Source organism: Zootoca vivipara, chromosome 1 (genome assembly GCF_965207765.1).
Source record: "Zootoca vivipara chromosome 1, rZooViv2.hap1.1, whole genome shotgun sequence".
Lineage (NCBI taxonomy): Eukaryota > Metazoa > Chordata > Lepidosauria > Squamata > Lacertidae > Zootoca > Zootoca vivipara.
In genome coordinates, this window is record NC_142582.1 from 112,925,349 (window position 1) to 112,946,136 (window position 20,788).

Below are 20,788 nucleotides of genomic sequence, written 5' to 3' on the forward strand. Positions count from 1 at the left end.
CTAGCGTGAATGCCCTCTTGAAACAATATGGAGCAACTGAAGAAAGACATTAATGACCCAGGCACCCCCAGACTGTGGAATTTCCTTCCTTTTCAGGTGTGATTTGTGTTGACCTTTCTGAGTTTTCAGTGCCAGTTGAAGACCTACTTATTCACCCAAGCCTGTGGTTGACTTTGTCTTTGCTATGAGTTATTTGATTATGTATGTGTTCTTGCTTGCTTTATTGATTACTGCATACTGATTGCATGGTTTTTATTGCATTTTATCAGTACTGTACCTTGATTTGGCAATCATTGTTAATATTTTATACTTCCGAGCTGGGCTGGGGAAGAAATTAAAGGAGTGGAGTTGGGGGGGGGCAGGATTCTATCCCTCATGGAACACATCCTAGGGAGGGATTTTGTCTTTCTGGATTGTGTCAAGTCTTGCATGTGTGTGTTCACAAGTCCTTCATTTTCATTTTAAAAAAATCAATAATCAAACTCAAATTTAAATATGTATTTTAACCATAAAATGGATATTTAAAATAAATTTTAATCCCAATGCAAGCCTTTCTAAATGCATCTTGTCCTAATATATGCATTTTTAAAATAAATATTGTTGTTAGATGTGCATGCTATATTGCAACATGCAATATAACATCCATTAACAACAAACTCAGGTGTCCGATGTTTACCTGATGGGAAGGAATGGATTGACCCAACAGCCAACAAGCTCACTTTTAAGCACATTTTGGTTTGTTTGTTTTTTGAGCAGAGAACTATAAGGCACAAAATGATGGGAGATGGAATCCAACAATATTTGGAGTGCATCAGGTTTTCCGCCTGTGCACTAAGTTTTTGAACATTCTTTTCCAAATTACGTTAACAGCACTAAATCAAGAACAAAAGAAAGGGAGAAATCCAACACTGTGCTTTTCCGCTCGTTCCATTAGCACAAACATTTCAGCTTGCTAGAGGGAATGATCCTCCCTCTCCTCCCCCAGTTCTGGGGATTCTCCTGACCACTGCGGAGCCAATTTCGGGGGGTGGGAGGAAAGGGGAGAAAGCCCCGTTGCATAAGCAGAAGTCATTAGCTGAATCATGCCCATAAAAATCAAAACACACCTCAATTTCCCTGAAAATACACCAGTGTATTCATCTCACAACCTTGTAGGAGAGGGTAATCTTTCTTTTCTACCAGACTGACACTCAAAATGATGAGACTGATGATAGAAATTGGCTAATTCCGACCCATTTTAAAATGAGCCACCTAAAATGTTTCTGGCAGAAGTGCGCCATAGTGATTTTCCTGACCTGGAGCTTGGCTGTTTGTGTTTGCATGGAAGTGTTGTGTTCTTGAAGGAAGGCATTTTGCTTCTGTAGTGTCAGGATCTGATTGTTGAAGGAGGTGTTCTGAGTTTCCAAATGTCTTAGCTGCTCCTTCAGAAGCTGCTTCTCTGCATGTAAGGCTGCATTCTGATAAGAGAAAGAGAAATGAAAAGGCAGGAGAAAAAGATTCGGCAGCTACAGTGCCCTTTAAAGTTATAGATCCTAAAGTGGGGCCAATACTGCCTATGTTACAGAAAGAAGCAGGAAATAATGGTTGCCAAGTACCCCGCATGCCAGACTTTCATACAGGTAATGAAGCAGCAATGGTAGTGGACTTTCATCCTTCTTCCCCTAAATCAGTGGTTTCAAGCTGTGCTCAAGAGAGAACTGGGACCCTTAGGAAGCTGATCGGGGCTGTCTTAATGACAAGGTCTATAATGTCAGGACAGTTCCTTGAATTACAGCTTGCCCACCAATGCAGATCATCTCCAATATGCAAACAAAGGAGTGTTGAGTATGTTTTAGCACATTTCCATTCTTCCGTTACAGTGTCAACAGTGTGCACAAGCACCATCAAATGTGCACCAGCAATTTCTGCAAAATGCATGAATGCCTTGGCAGACCATTGAATATGGAAAGGGTTGCCTGTAGGTGGAAGAAGCTTGGAAACCACCAGCCTGAATAACGGGCGTCTGCAAAAGAAAGGAAGGCTTTCTTATTCAGGCACACTCATTGAGCCTTGTATGGGAAAAGGTGTAATACTGTAGAAGACTGACATAAAGTATGAAGGGAAAGCATTCTGAAAATGCATACCAGAGGACGGACCTTCTCAGGGGTAGTGCCTCAGTTATGGCTCTCCAGAGAGATATGGCTGGCACCAAATCTCATGAGTTTTGGGCACCAGCTGAAGACCTACCTTTTTGCTCAGGCATTTGCTGAACATTACTGCCTGTTTGTTATTAATATTTCAGTTTTGGTTACTGAGAGTAACGTGGGATATTTATTTATGATGCTACATTGTACATGTTGTATTTTGATTTTTTTTAAAAAATGTAACCTGCTCTGGGATTGCTATCATAATGAGGAGTAATACATGTTTTAAACAGATTAATAAAATAAGGGACGCTCCAAAACATTATGATTTTCCTACAGAGAGAAGTTCCATATAGGAAAATATGTCAGTGTGGCACATGAGTTTCCAGAGCCACAGGCTTGTGTAACTGACACATGGTTCCCTATCAGCATACATACACAGAAATCAGCCATCAATGGGCTGTACCCAACATTATCTGCCCGCTAGTGCCAGGACTCTTACGCTAACATGGACAGGTGAGTTTTAAAGCTGCTCAATAGAAGAATCCAATGCAGCAGCTGCACTCGCAAAAACTTGTTGCACAACAGATTGAGCAATGCATCGTAAAACAAAGTGTTTTGCTGGAACAAGTATACGACGAAGTGAATTCACCTTAGTGCAACACTGGCTACATTGCACCGCATAGGATGAACATAATAAGCTAACCCAGTAAAGGACAAAACTTACATTCCTTTCCAATTCTATAGCTCTGTCTTTCACTTTCAGAAGCTCCATTGTTGCTTCTTTGTGTCCCTTTTCCCACTTTTCCTTTGTCTGATGACAGAAAACCAAATCTTCATTGGGCTGCTTCAATGAATTCTGCAGAAGGATTCCATCCTCTTGCTTCTGCTTGACACCTTCAAAGTCCCTCCTCATCTGTAATACACGTTGTTTGTAAAATATGCCAATAAATAGAACTGTGAAGTCTACAGGAGTAACTTAGACTAACCTTAAACCCTTTATCAACTGATCAAAAAACAGATTATTACGACCATATATTTCAGTTGAAAACATTCAGCATTCACCACTTTAACCACTACTTTTTCTTGCTTTTTTCTATTAATATTTGTGAGGTTTTTAACCCAGTTACAGGTAGGTAGCCGTGTTGGTCTGAGTCGAAGCAAAATAAAAAAATTCCTTCAGTAGCACCTTAAAGACCAACTAAGTTTTTATTTTGGTATGAGCTTTCGTGTGCATGCACACTTCTTCAGATACACTTGAAACAGAAGAGCCAGACCCTTATGTATATACAGAGGGTGGGTGGGAATGGGTGATGGGCTGATAGGAGTGGTAAACCTGTTGATGGCTGTTAACGACTGCTGATGACCTCAGCCCTTGCTTTTTCCCCGCAGGATGTGTTCCAGTCAGGGCCCCACATGGGTTTTCTATGGAACTACACAAACACACACAGCTGCCATTTGCCCCTACATACAGCATGTTTGAAGGCAAAGAGCAGCCAGGGGTGGGGGCACGATAGGCAGTTAACTGGTGTGCATTGGGTACAATTTCACAACCTGGATTGAGTACAAACTCCACAGTTCGCTTTTCTCCAGAATAAAAAGTGGCCCACATGCTTTTCAAATAATCATTTTTTCATAACATGCAGTTTCACCCTTTATATTATGAAGCAAAGTTTTCCCTCTTACAGTGTTCAGTTCATTCTGTAACTGCTGATTCAAGGTGAGAAACTCTTGCAGCTGGGCCTCCAATACAGCAATTTTCTCTTCTTTATCAGATAGCGTTGTCTTTAGGTCACATTCAGTTTTGCTTTCCAGTATCTTATACTTCCTGTGAGACAATGACCATATCAGTAATGAGAAAGGCACAAATTCTGCCATATTGAGGCATTTCAGCCATTCTTCCTGAATATTAGAAAAGAGCCCACAAAACCATTGACTTTCCATCAGTATCCTACTTTCTCATTTGCAGAGATGGGGCTAGAAATTAGAAGAAAAACACCCGGACATGCGCAAAAAGGATGCTGTGTATGGGGACTGGCCTGGGGTGGGGGCTTGTATCCTGGCATCCATGGATGCATGATGCTAGACCAGGAATACAGAACTGGATATGGGCAGTGGGCCAGATCCTTATCTCCCGCATTACAACCCCCAGGGCCAAGTTTGACAGGTAAGTGAAGCTATGCTCCTTTCAAACTCCTGGCGTCACAATGATGTCAAGCTTGAAATCAAACAGTGTAGGCAAAGCCATAGCCCTTTGCAAGTCCTGGTGATCAGCTGATCACTGGGGCTTACAACCCCCTGTGCATCTCTGTTTGCAAGCTCTTCTCAAGTGCTGTGCAAGCTGATAGTTGGGGCTTGTGCAGCCCTTGTACACAGCACTGTGTAAGCCATGGCAATCAGCAAAGCACAGAGAAAACTCCTTTTGGGCCAGTCACAATGGTACTTGATGTGATACGCGATGCTACACATGTAGGGCAGGTGTGCATGACTTGGCCCAAATGGTCTGGTGGGCCACACAAGGAGACCTGGAGGACCTACTTGGGCCCCACACTGGGTTAAAGGTACAGCAGTACCGCCACCTATGGTGAACAGTGCAGTTGTAAGAGCAAAATGAAGGGAAATCCTTGTGCTCATGCCATTCTACTACATTACAGATATTTTTGCAGATGTCATGTACCCACATCTTCCTGAGAATAGTTTAAATAGCAAGCGATATGGAAAGCAGAATCATTACTTGGCAGAACTGCAATATTTAAGTAAATCCCCGATCTCACTGAAACTCAGTGAAGCTAAAACTTCATATTTAATTCACTATGGCTGGCAAGGTGTCCCTGCATCTGTGCAGCTGGCATCTCTGCTGACAGCCTTGTTTTGAAGAGAAAGTCAACCTCACAGCAACTCTAGGACTGACAGGGGACTTTCATCTACCTATATAAGCTTCTTTTTAGATGAAACAAATAGGAGCACCAGGGAAATCCCACAAACTTTTGACTAGAGCACACAGAACCTGGGAAATGTAATGAGGGGAAATTAAGGCAAAATGTGCCAGAAATCCTTCCAAAACAAAAAGGCGATCTTCTCACTTGTCATTGTTGCCGTTATCAGTCTCTAGGAGCAGCTCCTTATTTAATCCAATCTTCTCCAGTTCCTGGTCCAACTTGTCCATCTCACTAGACAATCTCTGGCTCTTCAACTTCTCAAGAACCAAATCCTGCAAATAAGGACCAACTTAATTAGTAGCCTAACAGTGAAAGCAACCACATAATTGCTTTTCTTTACAACAATATTAGATTTTGGAAGCCCACTGGGCCACTTCACAGAATTCTTTTCTTGCACAGTTTTCACTAATGGGAAGAAAATCTATGTCATCTACTGTACAGTAGAATACTTCTCAAGATAAAAATTTGCACTGGATGAAGAGTTGCATTTGGAACACATAGGGCACCTTTGTGATAAACCCCAGTTAAACCAAATAGTCTTTAATTAACCAGTTTCCCAACTATGGATACCAGCTTCAGAAAAAGTTGATATAATTAGGACTCTGAAGTATGATTTGGTATCTTGGCTTGTTCTAAAAATCTGTCAGTTTGGATGAAACAAACAGCTATGGATAACTGAGAACTTCCCAGTTCAATTGTGGGCCATGGTACAAGAGGAATCAAAGAGGTTCTGTGTACAAGCCAAAGGTTCATGTTTAACTTGGCTTAATATTCTAGCAGGTGTTTGAGAAAAGTCACTCTGGAACCAGCCTATTTTAACTGTGACCGGGCATTAATTTGTGAAGAAACCTTTGCTGAGGATTTATGACTTCAATGTTCTGTGTTCTTGAAATCACAACCTGCCTGCAAAATATGACCCTCTCTTCTGTGATTCAGAAATCAGGTCGGCACTAGGCAGTGATTTACTAAAAACTCTACAACATCTAGATTGTGGATCACAGAGGAGAGTGCACATCACCTATAGTGGGGGTGAGGAGAAGGTAGATTGGGATCTGAACTTCCATTAGTTCAAAAATGAACAACAGCAAATGAACTTTGTTCATTTACATTAGGCTGCTGCAATGAAGAACGCTAACCAAAGTAGACACTGGGGGGAAAGGACTATAAGCTCAGCCCAGCTCAGTTGCAGATAACAAGTTTCTAGGGGGTCACGGTGTTCTTTATTTATTTTGTGTTGTCTAATGCCTTTTCTACCTGGCTCTGGTGGGAAGACCTTGGGGTTCTAGTAAAAAAAATTAAAAAGTGGACCAACAAGCCTGAGGTCAACAGAAATGGTAATGAGAATTCATCCCCCTCTCTAGGCCATGACAAGATGTTATGCTCCAAATGGCCACATAGTGTCCCCACAATTCCCTCAGTTGCATTGGATATACATTATATATAAAATGTTCTATATATGCTACATGCTAAAATACACACTTTGGACGAATGTTACATGTGCTCACCTCTCTCAATGTAGCTAGTGTTCTCTTGTCAATGGCAAGTTGCTTTAGGAGATCTTTATTGTCCTTTTCAAATTCTTTCATCTTATGAGACAAGTCTCTGGACCTAGCCAGTTCTCTTTCTAGTGTTCTGTTTTCCTTCTCCATTGCTGCCAGTTCTGCAGTGTTCTCGTCCAAATTAACATCTTTCAGCTCCACCTGCTGCCAAAGTCTTTTTGTCTCCTTCTCCAGTATCTTCTTGTCTTTATCCAGCTGGGACACTTCTTGCTCCAACAGTTTCTTCTCCTTCTCCAACCACTCCAACCGTTTATTTGAGATCTTCAGCTCCTCTACATTTTTCTGGAGGGTTTGGTTCTCAATTTCAGTGCCTTCCAGTTCCTTCTCCAATTGCTGGATTTTCTTGCTGCTGTTCTCTATAATCTGCTGGAGTCTTTGGTTCTCGGCGTTCACACTCTGGTAACTCAGCTCCAGCCTTTCGGATTTCTTGATCAGAATCTTTAACATCTCTACATTTTTCCTAAGCTCCTCTTTCTCTCTTTCCAGCTCTTTATTTTCTGCCTCTATCTGGGCCATTTTTGCACTGGCAAACTTCATTGTCTCTACCATTCTCCTGAGTTCCAGGTTCTCTTCATCTAGCTCCTTGTTGTCCTTTTCTAGGCTTTCTAGCCGGACAGAAACATTGTGCAAGGTGTCTAGGGATTTTTTCAGCTTCCTGTTCTCCACTTCCAAGTTCCCATTTTGTTCCTCAAGAACACCTACTTTCTCCGTAGTGATCTTCATGGCAGCGACTTTCTTTGTGAGCTGCTCGTTCTCCTTCTCTAGTCGATGAAGCTCCTTGTCCATTTCCTCTACTCTTTCCACCTTTTCTTTAACCTGCTCAAAGTCCTTCTGCAGTTGCTTCTTCTCAAACTCCAGCTTGCTGAGCTTGCTACTGGTCTCTGTAACCGTTTCATGGAGTACTTTGTTTTCCACTTCAATGTCTTTCACCCTGGCCTCACTACTGACCTGAGACCTCTGCCTCAGGGACAAAACCACTTGATTGAGATGGTCCGTTTCCTTTTCTAGGTCCTTTATCTACATTCAGAAACAAAACAAGATGGTGTATTAGGCACACACAAAAAGTCCTGCTGCATCCAACCCAAAGCTCAACTAGTCTGGCATTCTGCTCCCCCAGTGGCCAATGTGATGCCTAAGGGAAGTCCACGAGAAGGGCATGAACGTAATGGTACCTTCCCATGCATTCAGTAGCAGAAAGCTGCAAACAAACCCTTGGGAATTCACCTTTCAAGAAACACAACCTGGACCAAACAGGTGAGACATATGATGAAGTTGCATTATTTCAAGAAGTAAAAAAGGTAAAGGGACCCCTGACCACCAGGTCCAGTCGTGACAGACTCTGGGGTTGCGCGCTCATCTTGCATTATTGGCCGAGGGAGCCGGCGTACAGCTTCCAGGTCATGCGGCCAGCATGACAAACCCGCTTCTGGCAAACCAGAGCAGCACATGGAAACGCCATTTACCTTCCCGCTGTAGCGTTTCCTATTAATCTACTTGCATTTTGACGTGCTTTCGAACTGCTAGGTTGGCAGGAGCTGGGACCAAGCAACGGGAGCTCACCCTGTCACAGGGATTCGAACCGCCAACCTTCTGATCAGCAAGCCCTAGGCTCAGTGGTTTAACCCACAGCGCCACCTGGGTCCCTCCTATTTCAAGAAGTACGTGAGTATAAATACTGTGTGCCTGGTTGAATAATCTTTGTGCTGTTTTGTGTCATCTCAACTGCCCCGAGACCTCTGGGTATAGGGCGGTATATAAATTCAATAAATAAATAAGTAAATAAAAATAAATCTCATAGCACTATGGACACACTGTCCTGCTAGCAAGCAGTTAGCACCTCTGTGACGAGTACTGTAGGCCAAGCATTTTTGGTTTGGCTGGCAGTGCTATGAGGTCCCTGGGTGCCAGAGCATGGCAGTGTCAAGACATTCCCAATGTAGGATTGAAGTTGTGGAGGAGATGGCCTGAGATATCTGTTTGGGATATCCCAACCAACCTTGGGGATGCAGAGTGTTTTGGTTTTGTGTGGTAATTTCCACACCACCTTGAACTGAGTTGTGTTTACTCCTTATTCTGCCCAAATATTTACGCTACTCAAACAGACGGTGTGACTAAGCAAGCACAATGGGAGTTGTTTACTTAGGCATACCTAGGATTTTGGTTTTGCCACTTTTCAAGAGAGTTCCTGTGGACTCTTTTGGGAGTCAGGGTAGGAAAAACTAAGTTAGATGGATCAATATAAGATATAAGGCAGTTTTCGTTGTTTCAATGAATTCTTGAAGCTATTCAGAACAACAGCAAATGTGATGCAATTCGTTCAGCATTTTTATAAATTTGATCCATACACAACTGCTTATGCAATTCAATTTTGCTTCTGGCAGTATGATAATTGAGTTACCTCCTCTTGACACTCACTCACTCTAAATTGGCAAGTCAAGGTGATCTAAAGGTGTGGAGACACCCATGTGGACTGCAATGAATAAGTTGAAATGCTTCGTATTTTGATCCTGCGGAGCCCTAATTTCCTGGCAGGAACAGGTTTTGGTGCCTTTTTATATTTGTGGGCCAAGTAGTCTTTCTAAATAACCAACCAGCCAACCAAGCAAACATGCCTCTGGGTTACATCTGCAAGCACCTGTCTCTCTTTGTCAGCTTTCGTGGTCTCCATCATGCCCTGAAGCTCTTCCTTCTCCTTTAGCAGCTCCTCGCTTAAAGCTTCCAAGTCTTGATTACTTTGCTTCTCCCTTTCAATCTGGTTCTGCAGCTTTTCAATCTGCATGGGAGAAAATTGCCACAATATATCGTATGCAAGCCCGAACATTGTTCACATGCAAAGACATTATGAGAATGTAAATACTTGCACATTTGTCCATTCAACGGTACTTTTTTCAAAGCAACAAGTTTCGACAAACTGGGTCTCTATCTCTGTATATATAAACAACACAACCTTTTACTTTTGCAAGGTTGCTGAATGCCTCACTTCAGTTTGCAGTAGAACTTCAGTGCTGGAAACTGAGATAGTTTAAACTTTTAAGTGTCTGTCTTGCGCCAAAATAGATGTTTTCATCCCTATCAGGCAAGTTACACCATGTTATATACAGAAACCGGATTATCCAATGGACAATGGACAAAAATACCCATTTTGTGTGCACCAGGATTCTCGGGTCTGCCGTTAATGAAAAATTGCAGCTCTTTGAACTGTACCATGTTCTCAGAAAGGGAAGGGGAGGGTAAACATGTTTTGTTTTGCTTTAAACTCAGACTAATCTTTTGAGCTATTGCTGTCGTGGAATTATAAAAAACTGTAGGTTTGCCCTGATTGAAACAAGCTTCTCAACCCTTTCACAAGCAAAGGAAGAACTTCTTCCTTCTCTCGTGAGAATGGCAGAAATGCATCTTGCTTGTGTTTGAGAGTTTCTATCTCAGTTTTTTTTTGGGGGGGGGGGAGGACATTCCTGTCCTCAGTGTAACTGCAAAGGAATTGTAATAATCTGACACTGTATATAGTCTTACATAACAGTCTTCCTGTTATGTAGTTTTTAGGTAACATTTTGAGGGCGTTATGATAATATTTTATTATTTATACCCAGCCCATCTGACTGGGTTTCCCCAGCCACTCTGGGTGTCTCCCATCAGAATTAATGATGATGATGATGATGATGATGATGATGATAATAATAATAATAAATGATAAAACATCAGACATTAAAAACTTCCCTAAAGAGGGCTGCTTTCAGATGTCTTCTAAAAGTCAGATAGTTGTTTATTTCCTTGCCATCTGATGGGAGGGCATTCCACAGGATGGGTGCCACTACCGAGAAGGCCCTATGCCAGGTTCCCTGTAACCTCACTTCTCACAGGGAGGGAACCACCAGAAGGCCCTCGGAGCTGGACCTCAGTGTCCGGGCTGAATGATGGGGGTGGAGATGCTCCTTCAGGTATACTGGGCCAAGGCTGTTTAGGACTTAAAAGGTCATCACCAACACTTTTAATTGTGCTCAGAAATGTACTGGGAGCCAATGTAGGTCTTTTGTCTTGTTTTGAACATTTCATTCACCATTCTGAAATAAAATATTCCATAATGCAAAAAGAAAAAAAAATCAAGGGGGGAAGGGAAAGGCTTTGGGGAAAAACTGGTTTTTTTTCTGGGTTTCCACATCTCCACACCAGAGCACTATCAAGGATTCATCATCAGCCCCATAACGTCTTAAATACTGTACATCTATCTAGTGGAGAATTTTGTGCTACTCATACGAACATGAATGAAACTCCCTTAAACCAAGTCAAGACTACTAATCCACCTTGTCTGACAATGTCTTCTCTGACTGGCAGCTGCTCTTCAAGGTCCCAGACCAGGATCTTTCCTTGCTCACACTAGCACTGTACTGGGTTTCCTAGCAGGGAAGATGAATAATCTTGCTATGAGAGAATGGATCAATACCAATCCCTTTAAGAACAAAAAAGGAAAAGGTGGCAAACAGCCCCTGGTAAGCTCAATTAATGTTTTGTTGATTACCTTCTGGCCAAGCTGCTGATTCTCATTTTGTAGCTCCACAAATTTAAGGCTACTCTCTTCAGAGGTTACCGATGCATCCCTGAGCTCTTGGATAATATTTTGCAGACTCTGGTTATCCTTTTCGAGCTTCAAGATGCGACTTGATGCACATTCGTTCAGTTCAAAGACAAAAGACTTCCTTGCTGTTGAAATACAACATTCAGAATACAAGACTGTAGCACATTTGTACGCCTGCATCCATATCCAGGATTAACCCCATGTGTTATCACCTGACTTGGATGAATAGTCATCTCTTTAAAAACAAGAGGGGAAAGGAGAAGCAGCTCCTCCTCAAAAGATGAGCTCTATCACTTCTGAGAATTATATGCCTTTTCATTCTAAAACATCATGCAAAATTCTTTCTTCTTTTCATTCATAAAAAACAGTTTTTTAATTGGTTACTATAACCAACTGATCCCCTGAGCACAGAAGATGTAATTTAAATGGAATTGATTTAAAGAAAGATAATTATTCCTCTAATATATTTTGTGAAATAACAATTAACTAAGGAAGTCATGAGCCATTGGGAGGGTGTGCGATTCTTCTGCTGTGAAATTCCCCAACATTTGAGACAAAATGATTGTGGGTGTTATTACTGTGAAATTCCTTTGAGATACCTTATTGGATTGTGATTCATAAATGGGATTTTAAAGGCAAATAATGATTATAAACAGTGAGTCAATAATTCCGCATAAAGATATACATGATCACCAGTATCCTTAATAACAAATCATAGTAAATAGTAATATGTATCTTGCTAGGATTTATTTGTTTTTAAGGATATTGATGACAATGTGTTTGACTTAAAAATATATTAGAGGAATAATATATTTCAACATGCATCATTACATATGCATCAGCCTACTGGATCACTAGCAGCAGAGAAACTAGTGAGAAACTATGGGTATATATAAAAAAGATCCCCCCATTTAATATTATATTTAAAGCATCTGAAATTAACTGCTTTATAAATCACGCACAGATGTTTGCATTTGGCTACCTACAGAACCAGAGGCATTTCTTTTAGGCCATCATTCAAGAAGATCCATCATCCAGAAAGTTATTAATTAAATAGTCACTGCTTCTGCCAGCAGCAAGATGTGTTACTGTAAAGTGCTGAAAAACTGGCAAGACACTGTAAGGTGTGCTTCTGGTCACCCTTTCAAGCAGGCATGGCCTCATATGTTTTGGTGCTCAAGGCAGAAGATTCAAATAGTGCCTCACCCAAGCTGGTAAAAGATAATGAGCATCATAATTGCCAATTTGCTAGTCTTTACGGAAGCCCGGAATTTGCCACCTAGGGGAAGCTGCTTCACCTTGCCCAATGCCAGAGATGGCCTTGGGGTTTTTTTTAAAAAAAAAATTGAAAAGGAAAAGATGTATAAGAGAGGACCTAGATCAGGCATCCCCAAACTGCGGCCCTCCAGATGTTTTGGCCTACAACTCCCATGACCCTTAGCTAAGAGGACCAGTGGTCAGGGATGATGGGAATTGTAGTTCAAAACATCAGGAGGGCCGAGGTTTGGGGATGCCTGACCTAGATACAAATAAGAGACACACCTACTGGGGAAGCCTCCTTCATTATGTGTATCTAAACCAGAATAAAAACAAAAAGTGGACAGGTAGCAATGTGCCAAACCACCCCATGTCACTTACTATCAGAGAGATCTGTGCTCTTTGACAGCTGCTCCAGTTCCCTGCCCAGGTGTGCAGATTCGTTCATGCTTTGTTTCTGCGCAATTTCCAGCACCATATTCTCTTCCAGCAGCTCCTCAATCCTCTTCTTGTCCGTATCCCTGTCCTAGTGGAGAAGGGGCAACACAGAAAGACATAACAATAACCGAGCTTGGAGATTTAGCATTTATACCTAACAAAGGGTGCTATGTTAGGTATAATGATGGACCATTTTTTCATCCTGCTGCATGTGGGGAGCTATAGTCTCTCCAGCCAAGCTGCTCGCAGGGAGAATCCCCACCATGACCATGACATTACTGGTGGGAGAATATTTGGCCCTCAGGCTGAAAAACTGGGCATTTCATTCTGGAGGAAAGGCATGTATTATCGTAGCTCTCACTCAATAATAATAATAATAATAATAATAATAATAATAATAATAATAAAGCTTTTAAAAGAAAGTTCCCATTGATAATTAAGAACACGACACCATACCAGCTCTATGTCATGAAGCTTGGATTTCAGCTGCAAGTTTTCCTTTTCAGCTTCATGCAATTTATCACCACGAGCTCTTGCTATCATCAGCTGCTCTTCCAGCATTGTCTTTGTTTCCATTAATATGATGTTGTCTTCTCTAAGCTCCTGAAAACAGCAGTGGCAAAGTTAAGGATGGTTTCAGTGAGATTTCAAATGGCAGGTAATTTTAATATACTGCAATTTAATCTTCGTGTGCTGCAACACCATTCTTATATAATAATAATAATAATAATAATAATAATAATAATAATAATAATAATATATTATTTGTACCCCGCCCATCTGGCTGAGTCTCCCCAGCCACTCTGGGCGGCTTCCAATCAACTATTAAAACAATACTGTATTAAATATTAAAAACTTCCCTAAACAGGGCTGCCTTCAGATGTCTTTTAAAAATAGGATAGCTGCTTATTGCCTTGACATCTGTTGGAAGGGCGTTCTACAGGGCGGGTGCCACTACCGAGAAGGCCCTCTGCCTGGTTCCCTGCAACTTGGCTTCTCGCAACGAGGGAACCGCCAGAAGGCCCTCGGTACTGGACCTCAGTGTCCGGGCTGAACGGTGGGGTGGAGACGCTCCTTCAGGTATACAGGACCGAGGCCGTTTAGGGCTTTAAAGGTCAACACCAACACTTTGAATTGTGCTCGGAAATGTACTGGGAGCCAATGTAGATCTCTCAGGACCGGTGTTCTTGAATCAAAAGACTTTTTTTCTAGCAGAAGTATGGCTTTTAAGAATCACAAGACCAGGCCAGTTTTGATATGGAAATTGTAGAAAGACAGAAATAACTTGCAGAGCAGGAAATTTACTCAGATCAGCAAAATCCATATGTTAAAGCCATTAACTAGATAACAAATGAAATGCTAAAGTTAACTGGCATCCTTCGAAAGAATGAACCAATATTAAAATCCTTCCATCTCATTTTAATGAGAAAGATGAAGACAAAGCAGTTACCATGACTTAGCACCAAAATATATGTCATACAATAGCCATATGCATTAGCTTGGTGACCTTAGGAGGAGAGGCTTTGCTGTGGGGAAGGGACAGAGGCCCGCAGGTTGCTTTCCCTGCTCAAATGTATTACAGAAACGCTCTGTTTCCCCTCAGACCCATCTTTGCAAGGTCAACATGTGTTTAGAACCTCTTTTAAGGGAACTTTGCAACAAGTAGTCAGCTCAGCCTAAGCTTACATGAGGCTGTAGTGCAGGCATCCCCAAACTTCGGCCCTCCAGATGTGTTGGACTACAATTCCCATCATCCCTGACCACTGGTCCTGTTAGCTAGGGATCATGGGAGTTGTAGGCCAAAACTGTTGTGACGTGGGGTTTGTGATTTCAGCTCTCTTGACAAAACATGCTGGAGACAGTTCTCTAGTAACAGCTCTTTATTAAAGTGAACAAGACTGAAGACTGAGGAGAGGAAAGCTACATTTATAGGGACAGGGGACTAGCTAGGAAGGGATACATTTTGGAGGGAACAATATCAAGCAATCACAGTGCTGCCTTTTGGAGGAAACCAATAAGACAGAGGATCCAAATACAGCAGCTTAAATGAACCAATAGTAGCTGTACCCTCTGGAACCAAAAGGCAGTTACTTTATCCTCATGCAAATACAGACAATAATAATACAGATATAAAATCCTTTGACTCAATACACAACACCCCTCCCCCCCTAGTGAGCACAGCAGACGTAATCCCTCAGGTACTGTGGGGTCCTACAACTTCTACCTGATCTCCTGACAACAGGTGTTGCAGGTTCTGGATTGGGTGTTACCTGTGGTGGAGGGGCTGCTATAGGGGTTTCGTCAGGAACAGATGGAGTCCCAGACATCTCAGGGTCCCCGACCTGTACCTCGTCATCCTGAGGACTAGCAGACCCTGGTTCATTTGCTGAAGCCCCTGGTGACTGCACCTCTGGGCCATCTTCACTCTGGTCTCGCAGCTGTGCGTCATTAGCCAGGGATGAATTATCTGACTCCTCCCTGCTGAGCGCCCGGCGCCTCAGCTGATCTATATGTCTCTTCCAAACTTGCCCATTTTCCAAGGTCACATAATAGGACACAGGTCCACTAGCCCGGGTGATCACACCAGCCACCCACCGCGGACCTCGTGAATAGTTCCTCACCCAGACCAGATCTTCAGGGGCGAGATACCTTGTTGTGTCAGTCTCAGCCTGGGGGGTTGCTCTTGAATTACGGTTTGGCATTTTATCTGGGTGGACATAATCCAGCACCGTTACCAGTCTTCTACCTAAGAGCAGCTCAGCTGGCGACTTGCCCGTCGCAGTACACGGCGTCGCATGCTGCAAAAATAACATTCGCGCAATGCGAGCTGACCAGTTACCCTCCATTAAGCGCGCAATGGATTCTTTGGCTGTTCTTACCATGCGCTCAGCCTGCCCATTGGAGGATGGGTGAAAGGGCGCGGATGTGACCCCTCTTATAAAGTTATCAGCCAAGAATGCCCTGAATTCTTGGGATACAAAAGCTGCCCCATTATCTGATACAATGGTCTCAGGTAACCCGTGGGTAGCAAACAGCTGCCTCAACACCTTGATTACGGCAGCTGATGCCATGCTAGGGACCATCGCCACTTCTAACCATTTGGAATATGCATCAACGATAACCAAAAAAACCTTCCTTTGGAATGGCCCAGCAAAATCTATGTGCAGCCGGCTCCAGGGAGTCCTGGACTGCTCCCACCAGTGGACTGGTGCTCTGGCCACTTCTGGCCGCACCTCTTGGCATGCCTTGCATGTTCGTACCCATTGTTCTATGTTCTGGTCCATTCCAGGCCACCACACATAACATCGGGCTAGCGACTTCATCCTGACCATTCCCGGGTGTCCCATGTGAAGCGTCTCAAGAACCCTGTTTCTCAGTGGTGCTGGGATGATCACCCTATCTCCCCATAGGAGACAACCCTTATGCATGGACAATTCGTGCTGCCTTGTCGCATAAGGCCTGAATTTTTCTTCATGCGGACCACCTGGCCACCCCCTCCCCACCCAAGTGAGCACACGGGAGAGAACAGCATCTTTCCTAGTTTTCTCAGCTATATCCGTAGCTGTTACAGGAGCCCCCGGAAGTGTTTCTAGCATCATAATGTGCTCCGCCGGAGCAGGATCCTCATTGCTCCCGCCAGGAAGGGGCAATCGACTCAGCGCATCAGCATGGCACAACTGTTTCCCCGGCACATGGGTCAAGGTGTACTGGAACCCATTCAGGAATATTGACCAACGCAACATTCTGGGGGAGAGAATTTGTGGCGTTTGTTTGTTTGGGTTGAACAACCCTAACAGTGGTTTGTGGTCCGTTTCAATGGAGAAATGGCGACCGTACAAATAATCATAGAACCTTTTGATTCCGGACACAATAGCCAGTGCCTCTTTATCAATTTGAGCATAGTTGCGCTCTGTGGGCGACAACGTACGGGAATAGAAAGAGATGGGCTTTTCCGACCCATCCGGTTCCCTATGACTCAGCACAGCCCCCAGACCGTATTGAGAGGCATCACATGCCAGGACCAGCGGCTTTGACTCATCATAATGAGCAAGGACGCTCCTGCTACTCAGCATTCCTCGCAAGGAGTCAAAAGCCTTCTGCTGCTCCCGCCCCCATCGCCACACATTCTTTTTCTGCAATAGTCTATGTAATGGTTCAGCTACCGAAGCTTTCTGGGGTAAGAACGAATGATAAAAGTTAATAAGTCCCAGGAATGACTGCAACTCCGTCTTGTTCTGTGGTCGTGGTGCCTCGATGATGGCCTTAATCTTAGCATCTGTGGGGTGGATGCCTGATGCATCAATTTTAAACCCCAAGAAATCCACAGTTGGCACCCCAAAACTGCATTTTTCTTTTTTCAGTTGCAACCCCACCTCCTTGAACTTGAGCAACACTGCACGGACACGCGCAACCAGTTCCTGTGGGTCTTTTCCAGCAATCAAAACGTCATCAAAAAATGGCAAGACCCCCGGCAGACCTCTTAACAGGCGTTCCATGAGCCCTTGAAAAATCCCTGGGGCCACACAAACTCCGAACTGTAATCTGTTAACTCTGAACGCCCCTTTATGTGTGACAATAGTCTGTGCTTCCGCTGATTGTGGGGTTACTGGCAGCTGTTGGTAAGCTTGTGCCAGGTCAATTTTGGCGAACACCTTGCCCCCAGCCAGTTTAGCCAACAGATGTGATACGACTGGAATGGGGTATGAGTTTCCCCTGAGTGCCTTATTGATAGTACATTTGTAATCTGCACATATCCTGACTTCCCCATTTGCTTTAAGGGGCGTGACGATTGGAGTCTCCCACTTAGCAGAGTCCACGGGTGAGAGAACTCCCTGCTTGACCAATTTATCCAGCTCTGCCTCGATCTTGGGTTGCAGTGCAAATGGCACTCGCCTTGGTTTGAGTCGGATTGGGGCCACACCGGGGTCCAACTCGAAGTCAACTGGGGGCCCTTTATAACAACCCAGTTTTCCATTAAAGAGACCAGCAAATTCCTTGCATAATGCCTCGCTCATCTCAGGGCAGGTTTGGATTGAATTAAGCCCTGAGATACTCAGTCCCAGGGCGGGGAACCAGTCAGTGCCCAGGAGACTGGGGCGACTGCCCTTCGCAATCACCAGTTTGAGTACAGCCTGTTTGTCCCGGAACTGTACTCTCACGGCACACATTCCCATAACATGGATGCGGCCTGCTGAGTACGACTGCAAGGTTGCCGGGAAGGGCTCCAGAGGGGGCAACTTACCCCTGGGGAAGAATGTCTTCGCGGTCTGGTGCGACACGATGGTGAATGCAGATCCGGAGTCCACCTCCATGTCGCACTGCTGACCCTCAATCTTCACCTTGACGTGTGCCTTGCCTTGCGCTGGAAACTGCACGGCCCTCCCGTTGATCTCCGTTACGTAGTGGCAGTCCTTTAGAAAACGAGTTGCTGTGGGCGGTCTGCGATGCTCCAGTCTAGGTGCTCCTGTCGCTCCCGACGCCGCCGATCTACAGACCCTGGCGATGTGACCCGTCTTTCCGCACGTCCGGCAGATAGCATCCCTGAAACGACAACTCTTCCTTTCATGGTTTCCGCCACAACCTGGGCAACTGCCTCGGCGATCTCTGTGCACTGTGCAGGCCTGACGCACCGACTCGACCCCACGGACTGGGCTCTGGCTCGGAGTAGCCTCTAGCTCGTCCATGGCATGCGCAACTTCTATCTGTGGCTTAGTGGCCTTGCGACTGGCATCAAGCTCCTCTCTTTCATAATTCTCCGTGGCGGTGGCCTCTTTCAAGGCTGAAGCAAGGGTAACCTCTTCTTTAGCCACGATGCGTCTTCTGGCTTTCTTGCTGCTCAGACCACCAATAAACCGATCCAGGAGAGTCTCTTCCAGATTTTGGAAGCCGCAGTGCTGAGCGAGCTTCCGGAGTTCAGCCAGAAATGTGGATACAGACTCCCCAGCATGCTGCTGCCTCTTATGGAACTCCATCCGCTGGGCCATCTTGGTCTCAGTAGGCGCCAAGTGGCTTGTTAGGCAGGCAAGAATATCTTTGAGAGATGTCTCACTCAGCTTAGCTGGAGCAAGTAATGCCTTGGCTAGCTTGAAGGTCTCGGGCCCACAGTAGCTCAGGAATGTGGCCCTTCTTTTGCTGGCATCGGTGATCCCTTGAGCCACTGCGAAGAACTCAAAGCGTTCGACGTAGTCTTCCCAGGTGTGGGGCTCTGATGGCTGGAAGGGCTCCAATACCCTTGGACTCTCCATTGTCCTAGCGGGCAGGGTCGTCTTCTCAGCTGGCCAGTGAGTCTTGTTCTCAGCTGCAATCCGGACTCTGAGGCAGGGTTGTGTTTAACCGCTCCTCAGCATTCCGGATCCCACCTTCGTCGCCAGTTGTTGTGACGTGGGGTTTGTGATTTCAGCTCTCTTGACAAAACATGCTGGAGACAGTTCTCTAGTAACAGCTCTTTATTAAAGTGAACAAGACTGAAGACTGAGGAGAGGAAAGCTACATTTATAGGGACAGGGGACTAGCTAGGAAGGGATACATTTTGGAGGGAACAATATCAAGCAATCACAGTGCTGCCTTTTGGAGGAAACCAATAAGACAGAGGATCCAAATACAGCAGCTTAAATGAACCAATAGTAGCTGTACCCTCTGGAACCAAAAGGCAGTTACTTTATCCTCATGCAAATACAGACAATAATAATACAGATATAAAATCCTTTGACTCAATACACAACACAAACATCTGGAGGGCCGCAGTTTGGGGATGGCTGCTGTAGTGCAATATTTAGCTCTGTATTTGCAGCCAAATCCTAAACACATGTACTTGGAAAGTTAAATGGGCCTTACTCCCAAGTAAGTGTGCAAAGAGCTGCAGTCTGATACTTGTTTTACATAGTATTAAACAGGTGAAAGCACTTGATAGAACAGCACATATCTAATCCTTAATTAGTTCTGAAAAGAATCAGTGAATGTGTAGAAGGTTTAATGGTTGGTCAAATCAATAGGTCAGCTTGGACATCATGGTAATAAATCATGGTTTACTGTGTCTAGAAAGAGTCACAGCAAGTCTCGGGCTCATGCCCTCCCCCTCCCTTTCCAGTATGGTAAAAAAGGAAGGTGAGGGCATGAACCTGAGGTTTGATGTGCCTTTATTCTTGACATGATGCACCATGGTTTATCATGTCAGAAGTTAATATAAACCCTAAACTGTGCTTAATCCTAACTACAGTTGATTGCAACAAGCCATCTTAATAAAGCATGGTTTAAAGCTGACTCGGCCGCAGTTTGTCGGAATCAGGTGAAATTCTGCCTTAGGCGGCCTGTATCATTCACATAGTGAAACCATTGTTCAAGCTATGCCTACAAGCAACATTTTAATTGAAATAATTACTCCACAAAACTATAAAGCTGCAAGTCAGAGCCTGGAAAGTGTGCCCTGTGGCATTGACCTCAAAGGGCACTTAGCTGCAAATCATATTTGTGTTAGGTAAGCAATAAAAGAGAAACAATGCCTGCCTAAAGATTTATTCTCTACTTTAATTAACAAAAAAGCCATTAATCAAAATTTCTTTGGTAACTAACTAAAACAACTGCGCAGATGACTTCATAGCTTGGGAGGTGGGGTGTGTGTGTCTGAATATTAGTTTAGTATTAAAACACCACTCTCTGTGTGCATTTTTTAAAAAATGCATACTGGTATTCATTTTTATTCCACTCGCTTCTCATTTTCTTCTGGGGAATCTTGACTGGTGTTTGCAGCAGGGGACTCAAGCAGAGATTCCCTAGCTTCTGAAAGAATCCAGTCTCCAGGAGCAGCATGGTACTCAATGCAGAGGAATGTCGTGACATATTTATGACGGGCTGGAATCTCCTCCTCAGAGGAAATGCACTAACACTGCTCTTCTGTGCATC

General features: G+C 44.0%; 1 protein-coding gene across 1 annotated transcript in view; it reads right to left on the reverse strand.

Moving 5' to 3' along the window:
• The window catches only part of CCDC88C (coiled-coil and HOOK domain protein 88C), a 104,006-nt gene that overhangs the window by 22,615 nt on the left and 60,603 nt on the right, over positions 1-20,788 (reverse strand). The window contains exons 11-19 of the mRNA XM_060272263.2: positions 13,346-13,492; positions 12,833-12,977; positions 11,138-11,319; positions 9,257-9,394; positions 6,568-7,638; positions 5,207-5,334; positions 3,810-3,951; positions 2,851-3,039; positions 1,296-1,457 (exon numbers count right to left, since the gene is read on the reverse strand). Coding sequence (XP_060128246.2) covers positions 1,296-1,457; positions 2,851-3,039; positions 3,810-3,951; positions 5,207-5,334; positions 6,568-7,638; positions 9,257-9,394; positions 11,138-11,319; positions 12,833-12,977; positions 13,346-13,492 — 2,304 coding nt within the window. The remainder of the gene's footprint in view (positions 1-1,295; positions 1,458-2,850; positions 3,040-3,809; positions 3,952-5,206; positions 5,335-6,567; positions 7,639-9,256; positions 9,395-11,137; positions 11,320-12,832; positions 12,978-13,345; positions 13,493-20,788) is intronic.